A 16,322-nucleotide genomic window follows, 5' to 3' on the forward strand; every position below is an offset into this window, starting at 1 on the left:
AATCAAATTCTTACCGGCAATTATGTATGATAAAAAAATAATTATGAAAATCATTTTTCGACTAGCATTCCTAGATTTGGGAACTCGCATGATTTTTGCATCCAAGGACTTTTGTTCATCTTGGCTTCTGATATATTGACACTAAACTTTTTACATTTTCCCTCTTTTTTTTTTTTTTTTTTTGAAAACCAAATACAGTAAAAACTTCTAAAAATCATTTAAAAAAATCCAGAGAATTAATTACTCAGACGGGATTCATGAACATGATTACTTAACCAAACAACTGTTAACTCCAAGAGTGCTTTTCATGTTTATTAAAAAATGTTTCAATTTTGACTTAAAACTTTTTGGTTGGTTTCTATTTCTTCTTGTTGGTGGGAGGATTAGGAAACGAATCTGATATTCATGGTGCCACTCTTGCAAAGATAATATGTGAAAAAATGTATGATCTTGGATTCAACGAAACTTACAAATTCCCCATATCAAGAACAAACAAATTTGAGAGGCAAAATCCAGCTTCTACTAGAGTCCTACCCTGAACAGCTGCTCCATATCCAGACACAAAAATATTGAATTCTCCCCTCCTCTCCTCTCTTCTCCCTCGCTCCCTTCTTCTTTCTGCTTCCTTTGGAACCCCAACACCCAAAAAGACAATTAAGGAGATCTCAGCCTCTTTAAAAGTCCAGCATTTTTATTTGCCATATAATTGTATTCTCATCTTACAATCATCGCAAAATGAAGAAATGTAGCATTGCAACACAAGACGAAGACGTGAAATCCAAAGGGATAGCAAGGAGGGTGCAAACACATTATCGTTGCATACAACAACAAAATACAACTACTCGGAGCTCATTCCTCCCTGCAATAAATTGGTACACAAGCCTAATCTAAAATATGAACCCAGCCCTCATCTATGTAATTACACACCCAGATGGATGAACAAATGTCGTTTACTTGTTAAAAAATATACTTCTCTTCTTTCCTTTCCTTTTCTCACCAGCCTGTCAGAAGAGTTAAAAAACCTCATTAAATCACATTTTGAGACAGCAGTGAGCAAGGATTAAATACAAGCCAAATAAGATTAAACTACTAGCGATATATCTCAGCTGAATAAACGGAATGACAATGCATCACTTCAAAGAATTTGCACATTTACCGGTTTCAATAAATGAGCAAGTGCAAACTATCTAATCTTCTTCAGCAAAATGCCACAGCACTACAAAGCCAGTAACTATAAGAGAGGCCACCTGAGTATGATATCATGATTATCGGAAATTTTCCCCTTTTTCCCCTCGAGTAACTCCCCTACCAAAATTGTGGAAAGAATATATGAAAGGTTTAGGGGACTCGTAAGTTCAACAACAATGTTTCCTTATCACTGAACTGAAACTGGAAGTCTATTACATGTTTCCCAACAATTATAACTCCTTTCGATGTAATTTTCCTGTTTTAATCTCTAAATGAGTGAACTGTATCATGTTTGACCATCCCTTTCTCTGTTACTGGCTTGCTCAACTACTGCACAATAGAAATTGGGATCCTTTCCGTGGTCAATCAGACCATCCATTAATAATCTCTGTTTCCCTACAAGCTTGCAGAATGTAATATATTCAAGGGATAAGACTCCTTGCTTCTAAAATAATGGTATAGGATGAGATGAGAGAAATGAGTGAAAAGAGAAGGGTTCCTCCAGTCAATGTTAATTGTAGCAAGACCTCAATTGGGCAGATTATGTACTAGAAATATATGTTTTGAAATCAGAATATAAACAGAGGCAGTCATCCAAGTTTCATCTAACTGCACTGGAAATAGTTAGGCATAGCCAGTACAATAAGCTCAGAGGATTTATAACAATTTCATGGATCGGTCAGAAGATCTTTGTTCCCTTTCAGCAAACATCATACTAGAAATCTAGAACATCTTGTAGGAGGTGAAAGAAGTAGGTAATTTAATTTTGACTATAGAAGCCAACACATTTATATTGGAAATGTGCTCATTTGAGTATTACAATTGCACTGATCAGAAAATATTCACAACAATGTGTTAGATCTATTTACCAAAAGAAAAGGAAAAGAGAGCATGTTAGAAATAAGATTAAGAGACCAAACAAATAAATGAAATTCAGAGGTCTACACTGAGTGACAGGGAATAAGAAATATTGGATTGATGCCAAGTAAATATATAAAAGCACAGAGTTATTTTGGGTTATTAAACCATAATTAAGAGCAAAAAGTTTTACCCTTCTGATGAAGCATCTCAGGATAAGTACAATTGCATCTCTTGAACTGCAAAATGAAGGGAGGAGTCAAAATATACAAAACAAAGAAACAAATCACAAAACCACAGACAATCCCTAGTTCATGAAATATCAACAGAACTACATGATAAAAGGACATATCTTCAAAGATAAATAAAACATGATTTTGAACTTTCAATTATAATCACTCAAAACTCTAGAAGGTGGAAAAATCACAGGTAAAGATGCACAAGGATCCACAACACCTGTAAATTTTCAAACACTAGCTTTAAAGGTCTTTTGGAGACATAAGATGGGTGGGTATGGATGTTGCCGATTTCAGTATTATAGCATCACGAATACTAATTCTGAGAGATGAGAGGCACACTTAAGGCACAAAGATCTTCTAAGGCCTGGGCACAAGATGCGCACTGGAGTGAAGTGGGATGCAACCTAGGGTACATGTGAATCATTTTATAAGCTGCCTTACTTGGTGGTTCAAATCTTCATGCTCTTTGAGAATCATTTTATAAGCTGCCTTACCATGTTAACCAAATCAAGGAAAGATGCTAATGCAATATTAAATGTCTCTCACTGGAGAGTGAGATCATTTGGAAATACATCCACAGAGTGCCTCATTATTGGCTCTTCTTATGAATAGAAGGGGATACAATTCCTACATCTTTCTACCAAGGCTTAAACCTGCCCATATCTTGGGCCTCGACAACAGACTTGCTTGTAGAAAGAACATTGACATATCTTTCTACCAAGGCTACAATTTAACTTTCTCATTTGTAGGCCCCAAAATTATTTTCATCTCCTCCTTGCTGGCATTAGCCCTAATTTGGGTTGTGTTCCTTCACTTGTAACTCAAAATGATGTGTTTTGATGTTCGCTTTTAAAAAAGAAAAAGAACAAGGTCAAAACATCGTTGTTCTGCTAATTTTCCTTTTTCTTTTTTTACACCTAATTCAAAATGATGTTTTGGCTAGGAGGAAAAAAATAGAAACGGCAGAGGTACACCTTTGGAGAGCATTGCGCCTGGCTCAAGGTGCACACCTTTCGTGCCCAAGCTGTGCCTCTTCAAAGGGGCTATGCCTAACCTTAGGTGAGGAGTACAGTAGGCAGTCCAATGTCGAGTCACCTTGCACCTAGGTGTCCCTAAAGCACACCTTTTAAAACTATGAACAATCCTAATGACCAGGTGAAGCTTTTCAATAAACTGACGCCTTGCATCCTGCATCTAAAGCCAGTATAGCTTCACTTCGACTTACAAGCCCATTACCAATAATCCTGGGGCATTGGTTCAAAATTCAGCACCCCATGATCACCTCTATTAATAGCATGACCTTTGCTATGAGTAGTCCAGCCCTTAAATCAGAGTCCTATTTTGCTACTTTCGACAATGAAAGGCCATTAGTACACCCCAAAATTCACTGAATGAGTGCAAGCTTAATAGTTACTCTATGCCTTGCTGTAGGCACACCGGTTAACCATGCTACTGGCATTCTTCACTTTCAGAAATCCTTTTCTAGCCACCAACTGATGAAACTCTTCCAACCACCCATCTAGCAATTTGTTTCTTTGCCACAAATTATACAGATGCTAGTAAATGATTAATAAAGTGCAATGCAGTCCTCTCTCAACTTCTTCATTTTTCAAATATTAATCCTCAGTTACTTTCCCTAATTAATTTTTGTTGCGCATACTAGGTTGATGCAGTCCCTAGAAAATCTCATATGTATCAATAGGTGACTCATTATTTCAATCAATGATATTTTTGGACAAAAGAAGATTATTTCAATTAGATAGCTAGCAGATTTACCTTCTTGTCATAAAAAATTTACATATAGCAAAAGATCTCTCTACAACATTTAGCCAATCTACATATTCTGACTTAAAGGCCACCACAAAATATTGGGATATTGATTTTTAGATTTGACTCCAACAATTAATCATCCCCAACAGTTGGATCTTTACATTGAACTCGATTATGAAATGGATTCTCAAGGAAATCATCCAACATAGAGATTTGACCTTCATGAACCAGATTTCAAGTAGCAGTACTCATTAGGTCAGGATTTCAACTTGCTTCCTCAGTTGATCAATCTCATTTTGGTTGTGAAGTAGTGGATCAACCAAGGGTATACTCATTTTCATTGTCAAGTAGCAGATCAACCAAGGGTATCCACTTCCTCTAGTTGGCATGATGGCAGACTAAAGAAACCATCCTAATGTCCAAAGTTGGGAAGGAAAAAAAAAAAAAACCCTGGATTGCAACGAGATTAACTAAGCTCTACTATCTCCAACCACAAAAATGGAAAAATGGTAAAGAATGAGCAATGGTAAGATATAACCAAGGAGATGGAAGATACTTATGTTAGCAAATATAGGACACCACCTTGAATGGAAAGAAAGGCTATGTAAACTGTCTTTTATTTTCAATCAAATCTGTAAAAAAACTTATTAGAAAAAATACTAATAAATATTTGGGTGGCCCTGAAATAAGTAAATTCTAACCAATAGGATGTCTCAATATGAGACATTTACTGCCTTACAAAAATAAGAGACTTAAAATATCAAAATGGTGGCACACTATGATGCACAATAGACCCTCAGACTTTCTATATTATCTGCGGAAAAATTTAAAGCATCATGGATGCTGCCAGTGCCCCAAGGACTAATTGGCTGTCTCAGCTACTGTACTAGTTTTCACCAAAAATACTATGCTTATGGCATAATAGAGATTTTGGAGTTACCAGCTAACATCAGTTGAAATGTTTTCAACTCGTAAGTGATGCTGAAGTCTGCCAGAACCAATAACTAAGAACTCTTCTGGATGTCCATAAGGAATGCTAACCTGAAGAAGGCAACAGAAAGAAAATAAGTAGAATAAGATGCTGTTATGAAGAAATGAAAAAAAAAAAAAAAGAACTGGAAAATGTTGATAAATGCATACACATGCACACAATTTCAAATGTCAGAGAAACGTTCTTTTCCTAGCCACAGAAGCTGTTTTCTGAAATACTTGCCATTACTCACCCAACTGTGTGCATGTGTGTGTCCTAATTATTCCTATACTTGTGTGTGTGTGCGTGGAAGACTGTGATTAGGGAAGTTTTAGCAATATAATTTCGTAATTTAGGAGAGAATTTGGACTAACCTATAATCAAGGGGATCTCAAGTAATTAGGTTAGGAAGGTTCCTGTTTTTCATGCTAGGAATAATTGTATAAATATGTAGGTCTATACAGAATGAAATCAAGGAAAAATTCATTCTCTTTATTCCTTCAATTATTTAGATTCTTCATTTATTAGAGCCCTAGGTTTGTGAATCTGGGAATCAAGAAGAGAAGTATTTTTTTAGCTTTCATAGCTGAGTTCAGAGTTTAATGTCGACCTTCATTGTCAACTTTAAGAGTTTACCTTTGTTTGAACCACGCTGAGGTTGTGAACATAGACTACAAATACCATTCATATCCATCTTGCACTACCATCGTGCCTTGTTGCAAAAAATTGTGTCATCACCTTTGTCTTAGACCTACTCCATTGTCACACCACTGACATCGTGTTGCCACCCTCACCTTTGCCTCATGTTGCCATCTTCAGGCCATCACTACAATCCTTGCGACTATCACTAGAGATACAAATCGCGAATCCATTGAGAAAATAACAGGAGACCATCGTCGTTGTTGCACCTCCAAGACAACTGAAGATTGGGACCTTAGGATCTTCGATGAAGACCATTGATTGCTATCCACTAGGGTTATAATGACTTAGCGTGTCATTTAAACCCTTAGGTTTGTTTTATATCTTAAAGAAAAAAATGTCAAAAGTATCACAAACTCTTGTTATCACCGCTTAGTCTAAGGAAGTGATAACCAATCATACCACGAGAGAACTGTAGAATATTCAAGCAGCATACAGATTGAATGGGAAGAATTATCTTAAATGGTCACAACTTATTCATAACTTTTTGAAGGGAAAATCCAAAGCAAGTCATCTCTTAGGAACTGGACCAAAGAGAGGAGATCTTTGGTTTAGTGCCTGGGACAAGCAAGACTCTACGATTATGGTATGGTTGTGGAACTCAATGACACCTGAAATCAGTGACACATTTATGTTCCTAACCACTGCTAAAAACATTTGGGATGTTGTTCACCAGACATACTCGAATCACTAGATGCAGCTCAAGTATACAAAATAAAAGTCAAGACCGGAGCAGCAACATAGGGAAACAAGATAGTAACAAAATACATCAATATGCTGAAAAATATATGACAAGAACTCGATCACTATTGATGCATTGAAACAAAGTATCCTAAAGATGCAGTAATCTTGAAGAATTATATCAAGAAGGATCGGGTTTATGATTTTCTAGTTGGTCTCAATACTGAGTTTGACCAAGTCAAAGTTCAAATACTTAACAAAGAGCTCTCAACTTTGAATGAGACTATCTTTATTATTAGAGTAGAAGAAAGTAGAAGTGTCATGCTTGAAATTAAGAATTTGGAAGGCTATGCTATGGTTACAATGGAGGCCAACAGAAGGATAATGAGTAAACACACTTGTCTTCTGTACAACCAATTGAAGAGAGACCCTTGGAACAAGACAGATTCAACCCAGATGAGATTGAAAAATTGAGAAGTTTGTTGGGAACTCTTGAGAAACCTTCGGCTACCTGCTCATTGGCACTTTTAGGTAAGTTTCCTATTTCCATTGGATTAAAACTCGTGGATGAAACCATTGTCAATTCATGGGTTATAGATTTAGGTGCTACGGATCACATGAGTCATTCATCACACAAATTCAACAAATATAACCCTTGTCCAAATAGTACGAAAATGGTCATAGCTGATGGTTCATTAACCACCGTTGCAGATGTAGGAGATGCCCAAATTAGTCCTACACTTATACTTAGAAATGTGTTTCATGTTCCAAAGTTGTCCACTAATCTTGTCTTTATACAAAAGCTTGCACAAGACTTGGGTTGCAATGTGATTTTTTACCCTACTTACTACGGATTTTAGGACCAGGATTTGTAAAAGATGATTAGACTTGCTAAGGAACAAAATGAGCTATACTACCTTGAGACACCAAGCAAATTATCCTTGTCATTTCTTTCTAAGCACCACCATTTCAATAAAGAAAAAAATTGGCTTCATCATTGTAGACTTGGACATCCGTCATTTAGAACCCTTAATGTCTTATTTTCTTATTTATTTAGGAGAGTAGATGTTGAAAGCTTTCATTGTGACGTATGTCAAATGACTAACCACAAACGAACAACTTTTCCAACCAAAAATAAAAGAGGTTCAAATTCTTTTCATTTAATTCATAGTGATATTTGAGGTCCTTCTACTGTCCTTAATATATCTAGAGTGCGTTGGTTTGTGTCTTTCATTGATGATTGTAGTAGAGTCTCTTGGGTCTTTTTGCTTAAAAACAAGTATGATGTGAGTTTAGTTCTACCCAATTTCCATAACATGATTAAAAACTAGTTTGGTGCCAAAATCAAGAGGTTTTGATTTGACAAACGCTGAAGATTATTTAGATGAAGTCCTAACTCCATATTTTCAATGGTAAGGAATAATTCATTAGTCATCGTGTGTGAACACCCCATAGTAAAATGGAGTTATTGAGAGGAAAATTTGACCACCTACTTGATACAACCCAAGCTTTCTTGTTCCAAAATAATGTGCCTAGATCTTAATAGGGGGAAGTTGTCTCAACCGCCACACATCTCATAAATTGTTTGCCCTCTAGAATTTTAGGTTTCAGAAGTCCTATAGAAATGCTCTTAATGTTTTACCCTCATATGAGAACCATTAACCATCTCATTCCTAAGATATTCGGGTGTATGCTCTTTATTCATGTTCATAGTCAAAACAAGAGAAAATTGGGTCAAGGAATAGTCAAATGTATTTTTTTGAGATATTCTTCAACTTAAAAGGGATATGTTTTTTTTTTTTTTGATAGATAAAGAAAAAAATATATTAAGAAGAGGTGCCAAAACAACAACTCAAGGTATACAATACCCATACACCCCGCCAAAACAACAAAAAGAGGAAAAAGCACAAACAAACCAAAGGGGCTAAAAAAATCTTAACAAGAGCCCAACCAATCAACAAAGCTAACTAAAGTTAGAGGATAATCATTTATAAAGTATAAACGACTTTTTCTTTGACTAAAGGGAATAAACAAAAGAACTTTTTAGTCTTTGGATTGAAAGCATGTCATCATTAAAGGCTATTCTACTCCTTGCCTTCCACACCGTCCAAAAGATGTGTAAGGGAGCTGCCCTCCAAACCTTCTTGACCCTTTTGTCCACAAAAGAACCATGCCAATCTAGTAGTAGTCTCTTTGACAAACAATGGAAGCACCCAAGACACCTTGAACAAAGAAAAGAGTATCTCCCATAAAACATCTATTTGCTAAGGCCCACCCTCTTTTTTGAACTAGGTTCAAAGTTAAAGCTTTACCCCATGTTGCCTCCCAAGCAAAAAAATTAATCTTAGGTTGCATCCATGAGTTCCAAATGCTTCTTGAAAGGAAAGAAATGGAGCCTCCCGACTCTAAGGCATTGTAGAGAGTTTGACAAAAAACTTCCACTCTTTGTTTTAGTCCAAAGCACCGTGTCTTCCACATCCTCACACACTCTCTTTCTATGAAACCACACTAAGAAGCTGTCCACAACATCCACCTCCCAATCATTAAAGGATCTAGAGAAGCAAGGATCCCATCCCCACAAATATCCACCACGCATGCCTCTTTTGAGTCAGCTAAAGCAAACAAGTACAAGAAGGACACGCACAAAGGTGAATCCCCACATCACTTATCCTTCCAAAATCTCACACTTCACCTATTACCCAGTAAGAAAGAGATCCTATTACTCACAAGATCCCAATCCTTCCTTATCACTTTCCACAACCTAACACCATATACTTTTCTCACCTCCCAAGAGCACCACCCCTCTCTTTGTTTCCTATACTTCCCTTTGATCACTTGATTCCATAAGACTCCTATCTCATTCGCAGATCGACAATTCCATTTGCAAAGGAGAGCCTTATTAAGAGTTGAAAGACACTTGACCTAAACCCCCTTTATTCTTATCTAAGCAAACAATCACCCATCTTACTAGATGTGGTTTTTGCTTCAAAGCCCCACCTCCCTAAAGAAAATCCCTGCTCTAGTCTCAATCTAATTGACCTTGGCATGCACAACAAACATAAAATAAATGGGCAAATTAGATAAAGTGCTTCAAATTAGGGTAGTTCTCCTTCTTTGGAAATGTATTGTTTCTTCCACATACCCAATTTTCTATAGAACTACTCTTCCACACCATCCCAAACTATCACTGATTTAAATGGTGCATCCAAAAAGAGTCCCAAGTAAGTGGACGGGAGACTATCACCTTGCATCCAAACTCATAAGCAAGGTCATCAATATTTTTCACCCTTTCCATAGGAATTAATTTGCCTTTATTGAAATTATTCTCAATCCTGAAATTGCCTCAAACCATATAAACAACCAACAAAGATAGGTCATCTGATCTTGAGAGGCTTGGTAGAACTCTAGAGTATCGTTAGCAAACAACAAATGGGAAATCTAAACCCCTCCTCCACTCCTCTTCACCTTACAACCTAATAAAAAACCTCTATCCATTGCCCTCTTCAAGAGGCAATTGAATGCCTCCATTGCAATCATGAATAAATAGGGTGAGAGAGGATCCCCCTGCCTCAATCCCCTTGATCTTTGAAAAAAGCCTGTAGGGGTGCCATTAACTAAAACAAAGAAACTTGCTATAGAATGCACCACTTGATTCACCCGATTCATTTATCCCCAAATCCCCTCCATAAGAAGGAAAGACCAATCCACATGATCATAGACCTTCTCTATGTCAAGTTTGCACAAAAGACCACACTCGTTATTTTTCAAGATCGAATCAATGGCTTTATAAGCAATAAGCACTGCATCTAAAATTTGTCTTCCCTCCACAAATGCCCCTTAGGCTTTAGACACCACTTTACCTACCACCTTTTTTAATCTATTGGCTAACACCATGGCCAACCACTTGTATAGCCCACCCACCAAACTAATAGGCCTAAAGTTCCTTAAGTCTTTAACACCCCCCTTTTTTGGAAGTAAAACTAAAAAGGTTGCATTCAAGCTTTTAACAAAATTGTTGTGCTCATGGAAATCCTTGAAAAAACTCATCACCTCATTCTTCACAAAATCCCAAGAGAATAGCCAAAAGAGAATAGCCAAAAGGCCATAGAAAACTTATCCGACCCTGGTGCTTTATCCCTATTGAAACCCGACATGACACTGAAAACCTCCTCCTTTGAGAAAGGCTCTTCCAATCTTAAAGCATCCCGAGCCTCTAAATTCTCAAACAATAACCCATTTAACCTAGGGCGCCAACCCTTGTATCAAAAAGCAAAAACTAAAAGGCTCTAACCACTCCTTCCTTAGTAGCATTCTCATTTAAATGCCAAAACCCATTAATCTTAATTCTGCCCACATAACTCCTACTTCTATGGGCATTAGTCATCTTATGAAAGTAATGGTATTTTTGTTCCCTTCCTTCAACCACACTTCCCTAAATTTTTGCTGCCACAAAATCTCTTCTAACAAAACCCATTTTTTATAATAGGGTACTAGTCTTCTCCTTTGTATCCCAATAGACCACTTGATTCAAAGACAACATTCCTAACTTCAATCGTGCTAAAAACTCCATTGTTCTACTCCTTCAGATTTGACTTCAAGGCCTTCAATTTTGCAGCTAAGATGAAACTTGAGGACCCACTAAAATTGTACCCCTCCTACCACGTTTTAAGAAGGTCATTGAAGCCCTCCTCCTTTAGCCACATATATTTTCAAATCTAAAAGGAAATGAGCCTCTCTTCAGTCCTCTCCCATCTAGAAGGGAAATGGCCAGACACAGGTCTAGGTAGGACACATTGCATTAACCCACTAAAGCAGCAATCCCACCCCTTAGACACTAAGAAATGGTCAAGCCTTGACATGGATTGATTATTCAAACCACCAGTCCAAGGGACTCCCCACCAACGACAAATCTTTCAACTCTAAATCCTCTAATTACCTTAGAGAACCTCCTCATTGTTGAATTCAATCTCCCTCTACTATGCTCTCCAAGATAGCTGATCATATTAAAATCCCCTACGACACACCAAGGGTCACTCTAAAACCCCTTTATAGCCCAAAGACCACCCTTGAAACAATCTCTTTCCCTCCTCAAGGTAGGACCATAATTCCTTGTAAAAATCCAACTAAAATCATCCTCGCAATTCTTAAACCGAGAAAAGAGGGAGAACTTGCCCACTTCCATTCCAACCAATTGCAATACCTTGTTATCCCAAAACACAACAATTCCTCCAGTAGCTCGTTCACAACACCCCACTCTGAGAATCTCCCCACTCCTAGATTGCGCACTAGCCCACTCGACATTTCTTGGATCTTGGTTTCCAATAAGCAAACCAGATCCATCTTATGCTTCTTAATTAGGGCTGTTATTACCTTTCCAAACAGTTGGATGACCAACAAAGTGGTGCCACTCCCGCTTCCTCCAACAGTCCACCCCACAAATCTTTTTCCAACAGGGCCCCTATTACCTCCTTAATAACCCCCAACTCCCTACCAAAAGAACAAGAGCCCTCCATCCCCCTCCCATTCTCCAAAATCACCCTTATCGGGTCTAGTTCCGCCTCCCCTTCCGCCTCACCTATACTGCAACCATCATTAGAGCCACCACCAGTGGTAACAAGCGTCCTTTTCAACCCTGAGAGAGAAGAAGAAGAAGAATGATCCCACTCCCCCATAAGGAAAAAAGAATGAGAAGAAGGAGCTAGGTACTTGGAAGCCTCCTCCAAAAGTGCTTTGTCTATGAGATTTGAACATCGCATCGCCTATGACTAAGTTCCCTTCTTGTCGTATAGAGTTTTCTTGCGAGTTTGAACAATATTCACATTCTTACTACCTTGTCTGAGGCCTTATCTAACAAAAATTGGAAATAGGCCATGAATGCAGAAATGGAGGCTCTGGAGAAGAATAAAACTTGGAAGTCGGTGGATTTGCCAATAGGAAAAAAGTCAATCAAATGCAAGTAGGCTTATACTATTAAGTATAGAGCAGATGAGCCATTACAAAAGTATAAGACAAGATTGGTGGCTAAAGGATACACTAAGATATATGGTACAAATTATCTAGAGACATTTGCTCCAATTGCCAAGATGGACACTATTAGAATTCTATTATAATTGACAACTAATTATAACTGAGATCTACAACAGTTTGATGTAAAAAATGTGTTTTTGCATGAAGACCTAGAAGAAGAAATTTATATGGAAGTCCTACTGGATTTGGGAGTGATTTAGACAATGAAAAGGCGTGTAAATTGAAGAAAGCTCTATATGAGTTGAAACGGTTTTCAAGGGCATGGTTTGGAAGGTTTGCCAAAGTGATGAAAAATGTGGGGGTGTAAACAAAGTTAAGGGGATCATACATTGTTCATTAAGCATTTAGATTCAGGAGGAGTTATGAATCTTTTAGTATATATAGACGACATTATCGTGATGGGGAATGATGAAAAGGAGAGATAAACTTTAAGACAATGCTTAACCAAGGAATTTGAGGTTAAAGAGTTGGGAAGGTTAAAGTACTTCCTAGGAATTGAAGTCGGTTATTCTAAGTAGGGAATTTTTATTTCTTAGTAGAAATATGTAATGGACCTTTTCAAAGAAACAAGGAACTTGGCATATAGGCCAACAAGCACATCGATAGATCCTAATTATAAGCTTGGAGAGGCTGAGAAAGATGCTACTATAAATAGAGAGATGTATCAACATTTCGTTGGGAGATTCATTTATCTCTTTCACACAAGACTGGATATAGCATATGTTGTGCATTTGATTAGCCAATTCATGCACAATCCAAAAGAGGTTCATCTGTAAGCTACTAGTCGAGTGCTATAGTATCTTAAAGGGTCTCCAGGAAAGGAAATTCTATTTAAACAAAGATCAGGGTTAGTACTTGAAGAATACACTTATGCAAATTATGTTGGATTTGTGGTTGACAGAAGATCAACCACTGGATATTGCACCTTTCTTGGTGGGAATTTGGTAATATGAAGAAGTAAAAAATAGAGTTTGGTAGCTAGATCTAGTGCATAAGTGGAATTTCGTGCAATGATTCAGGGGGTTTGTGAACTACTATGATTGAAGATCATTTTAGAAGATTTGAAGATTAAATGGAATGAACTAATAAGACTTTACTACAACAAGTATACAATTAGTATTGCATATAATCCAGTACAACATGATCGAACAAAGCACATAGAGATAGATAAATATTTAAGTGAGGAGAAACTACATAGTGGATTGATCTATACTCCTTATATATCTATTGATCGCCAACTTGTAGATATACTCACTGAGGTTTAAGTAGTACAACATTTCAAGCAAGTTTGTCCAAGCTTGGAATGGAAAACATCTATTAACCAACTTCAGGGGGAGCGTGGAAGAATGAAATTAGGTTAGTTTTAGCTGTATTATTTTACAATTTGGGAGAGAATTTGGACAATCATGTAATCAAGGGGATCTAATGTAATTAGGTTAGAAAGGTTCCTATTTTTGGTCCTACGAATAATTATACAAATCTGTAGGTCTGTATAGAATGAAATCAAGGAAAAATTCATTCTCTTTATTCCTTCAATTCTTTAATATATATATGTATATATTTCTTTTATTAAAAACAAAAGATGTATTAATTATGAATAAAAAGTACATGAGAAGGATGGGAGTTCCTTCCCACAAATTACAAAAAAACCAATTATGGTATGACCAAACTCCTCCACCATACAAGGAGACCTACACAAAAAGGTTTAGTCTACATAATGGTATCCGTAGGTATCATCTCCTCTGTTAGTGCAATAGGCTATGTATTGACAATTTTGTTTCATTCATCGTGGCATAGGAATTTTTTAGATTTATGTGTCTTACTCGTCATTGAAGACTCAAGGTTGTTGCATGACCAACACAAAATGAGTATGGTGGCAAAAATCCTGGTAACAATGAGATATAGCTTTCCAACAACACCAAAGTGGAGTTCTAATTACATAGTTGGCATCCCACCCACTGTTTTGCAAATTGCAGTCGCTCTTAGTCACCTGATAGTGTAAAGACCGATTCTATCTAGGGAAGCACCACAACCACCTGCCAATAGAAGCTCTCTTCCCCAAAAGAGATCTCCCCTAAGCCTAACACAACAGTAACCAAATAGCCTCTGTTATTCCTAAGACCACAGGAAGTCCTTCTGACCACCATTTTATGCGGATAGCTTTTCAAACAATAGAAAAAAATTGAGCAAATAAGTAATCATACATTTGTGGCTGATGAAAACTTCTCAGAGACTACAGCACCACTAGGTCCAGTACACTTGATGCTGTAACCTTCCCTCTTAATGGCCAAAGTAGCTGGTTCCCATATATCAAGATATCCAGCCTGCAAAATTAAAAGATTCAGGCTAAGCTCTTTAAGAAGGTGAAATTAAAAAAACATATGTTCCTGATAAGACTTTGATAGCAAAACAAGATCAACAAAGAATTATAAACTAGGGGTATTTGTTGTAATAGTCATACCGACAGGGATACTTTGTATGAAGTATGACCAGTAACAAGGGTCTTCTCTATGTGGCTCTGCATTTCAGAATCTGTGCCCAGTGAGGGGGAAATAGACAGTATCAGAACATTAAAAATGCAAAAGCAATGTGCCCAAGAAAACATGAAAATTTAATAAGAGAAATAAATTGAGGTTATTCATTATATTCCAATGTCCAAGGAGCAAAAGCAATGATCTATCACCCAAGAATCATGTCTCAAGCGACAGAAGGGAACAAGACATCCAGAAGAAGGTGGTTGTGATGGCTGTATATAATAAAGAAAAATATAGCATTTGCTCTTCTAAAGAGGAAAGCAACCTAGTTTTTTTGCTTTTTTCTCTCTATATTCCTCAAACTTATTTACTGTCATATCTTTCTTTTCATCTGTATCTAAACTTTTGTCTTCAGTGTCTTTCCAACCAATTTCATTTGGAAGTTTGAAGCTCCTTATGTTAAGAAAAAAGTCAATAACAATGACTTGCTTCAATTGAGCAGACCTTACAAAGCTTCCAATGTAGGCCCTACAGATAGGCAGATAAAATAGAAAACCCTGGTCAAAATTATTATACCTTTTTAATATCCAATTTACAATTCAAACCTGGCAACCCAATTCTCAACCTTGAGTTGACTGCCCAAGTCATAATCAGAAAAGCATCCAGAATCTGATGCCCTCCTATGAAAGCATTCTAATCAACATCCTTCCTAATGCTTATACAGACCCCCCATTACGCTGATTGGTCCAGTATTCCAGTCCCACCACCCCCTCCCCTTCCCCCTGCTAGACGGATCACTTAGAAGATTGAGATTTTTGAACCTGGACTTAACCCAATTTCAGCCAATCTCCTAACCACCCAAAGCCATGATCCAGGGACATTTTAGAGTAAGATTAATAAAAATAAAAAGTAGACATTTTATCATGAAGAAAGAAAACAAATAATTCACAATAAACTTTCATAAAGAACTTAACTAAAAGAGGTACAGAATGTAAAATGCTTAGAAATTGAAGTGAAAAGATAGACTACATTACAGAAAAACATCATTATTAAATAACAGTTTGCATACATATGTATCCATCATGCGCAAGCATGCACGCGCCTGCGCACACACACACACATAAGGTGCAATTTAAGGCTTGCACTTGAGCAAAGTGAGGTGCAACCTAAGGGTCATGTGCCATTTTATGTAATACTGGAAATTTTGACATGCAAACATTTGTCATGAGCTCATATATTATCAAATATGTTCAGTTCAAAAATAGGACCAAAATGATGTTGCTCTACAATGAGCAACTTAAATAAAAAAATAAAAAATAAAAAAAAAACAAAATTACTAAAAAGACAAAAGCAAGATGTGTGGCTAGGCAGTTTAGGTGTCACAGCTAGGGAGTTGCTGCACCTTGGACCTAGTGA

The 16,322-nt window shown here is 37.0% G+C and overlaps 1 protein-coding gene across 3 annotated transcripts in view; it reads right to left on the bottom strand.

The window, feature by feature from the left end:
• Positions 1–671: 671 nt before the first annotated feature.
• LOC100256285 (uncharacterized) overlaps positions 672–16,322 on the bottom strand; it is a 72,901-nt gene continuing 57,250 nt past the window's right edge. For all 3 annotated transcript variants that reach the window (XM_010654759.3, XM_010654758.3, XM_010654757.3), the window contains 5 exons: positions 14,894–14,964; positions 14,637–14,756; positions 4,996–5,096; positions 2,240–2,285; positions 672–1,001 (listed from right to left, as the gene is read on the bottom strand). In XM_010654759.3, coding sequence (XP_010653061.1) covers positions 951–1,001; positions 2,240–2,285; positions 4,996–5,096; positions 14,637–14,756; positions 14,894–14,964 — 389 coding nt within the window. In that variant the 3' untranslated portion in view covers positions 672–950. The remainder of the gene's footprint in view (positions 1,002–2,239; positions 2,286–4,995; positions 5,097–14,636; positions 14,757–14,893; positions 14,965–16,322) is intronic.

The sequence above is a fragment of the Vitis vinifera genome, chromosome 7 (assembly GCF_030704535.1).
Source record: "Vitis vinifera cultivar Pinot Noir 40024 chromosome 7, ASM3070453v1".
Lineage (NCBI taxonomy): Eukaryota > Viridiplantae > Streptophyta > Magnoliopsida > Vitales > Vitaceae > Vitis > Vitis vinifera.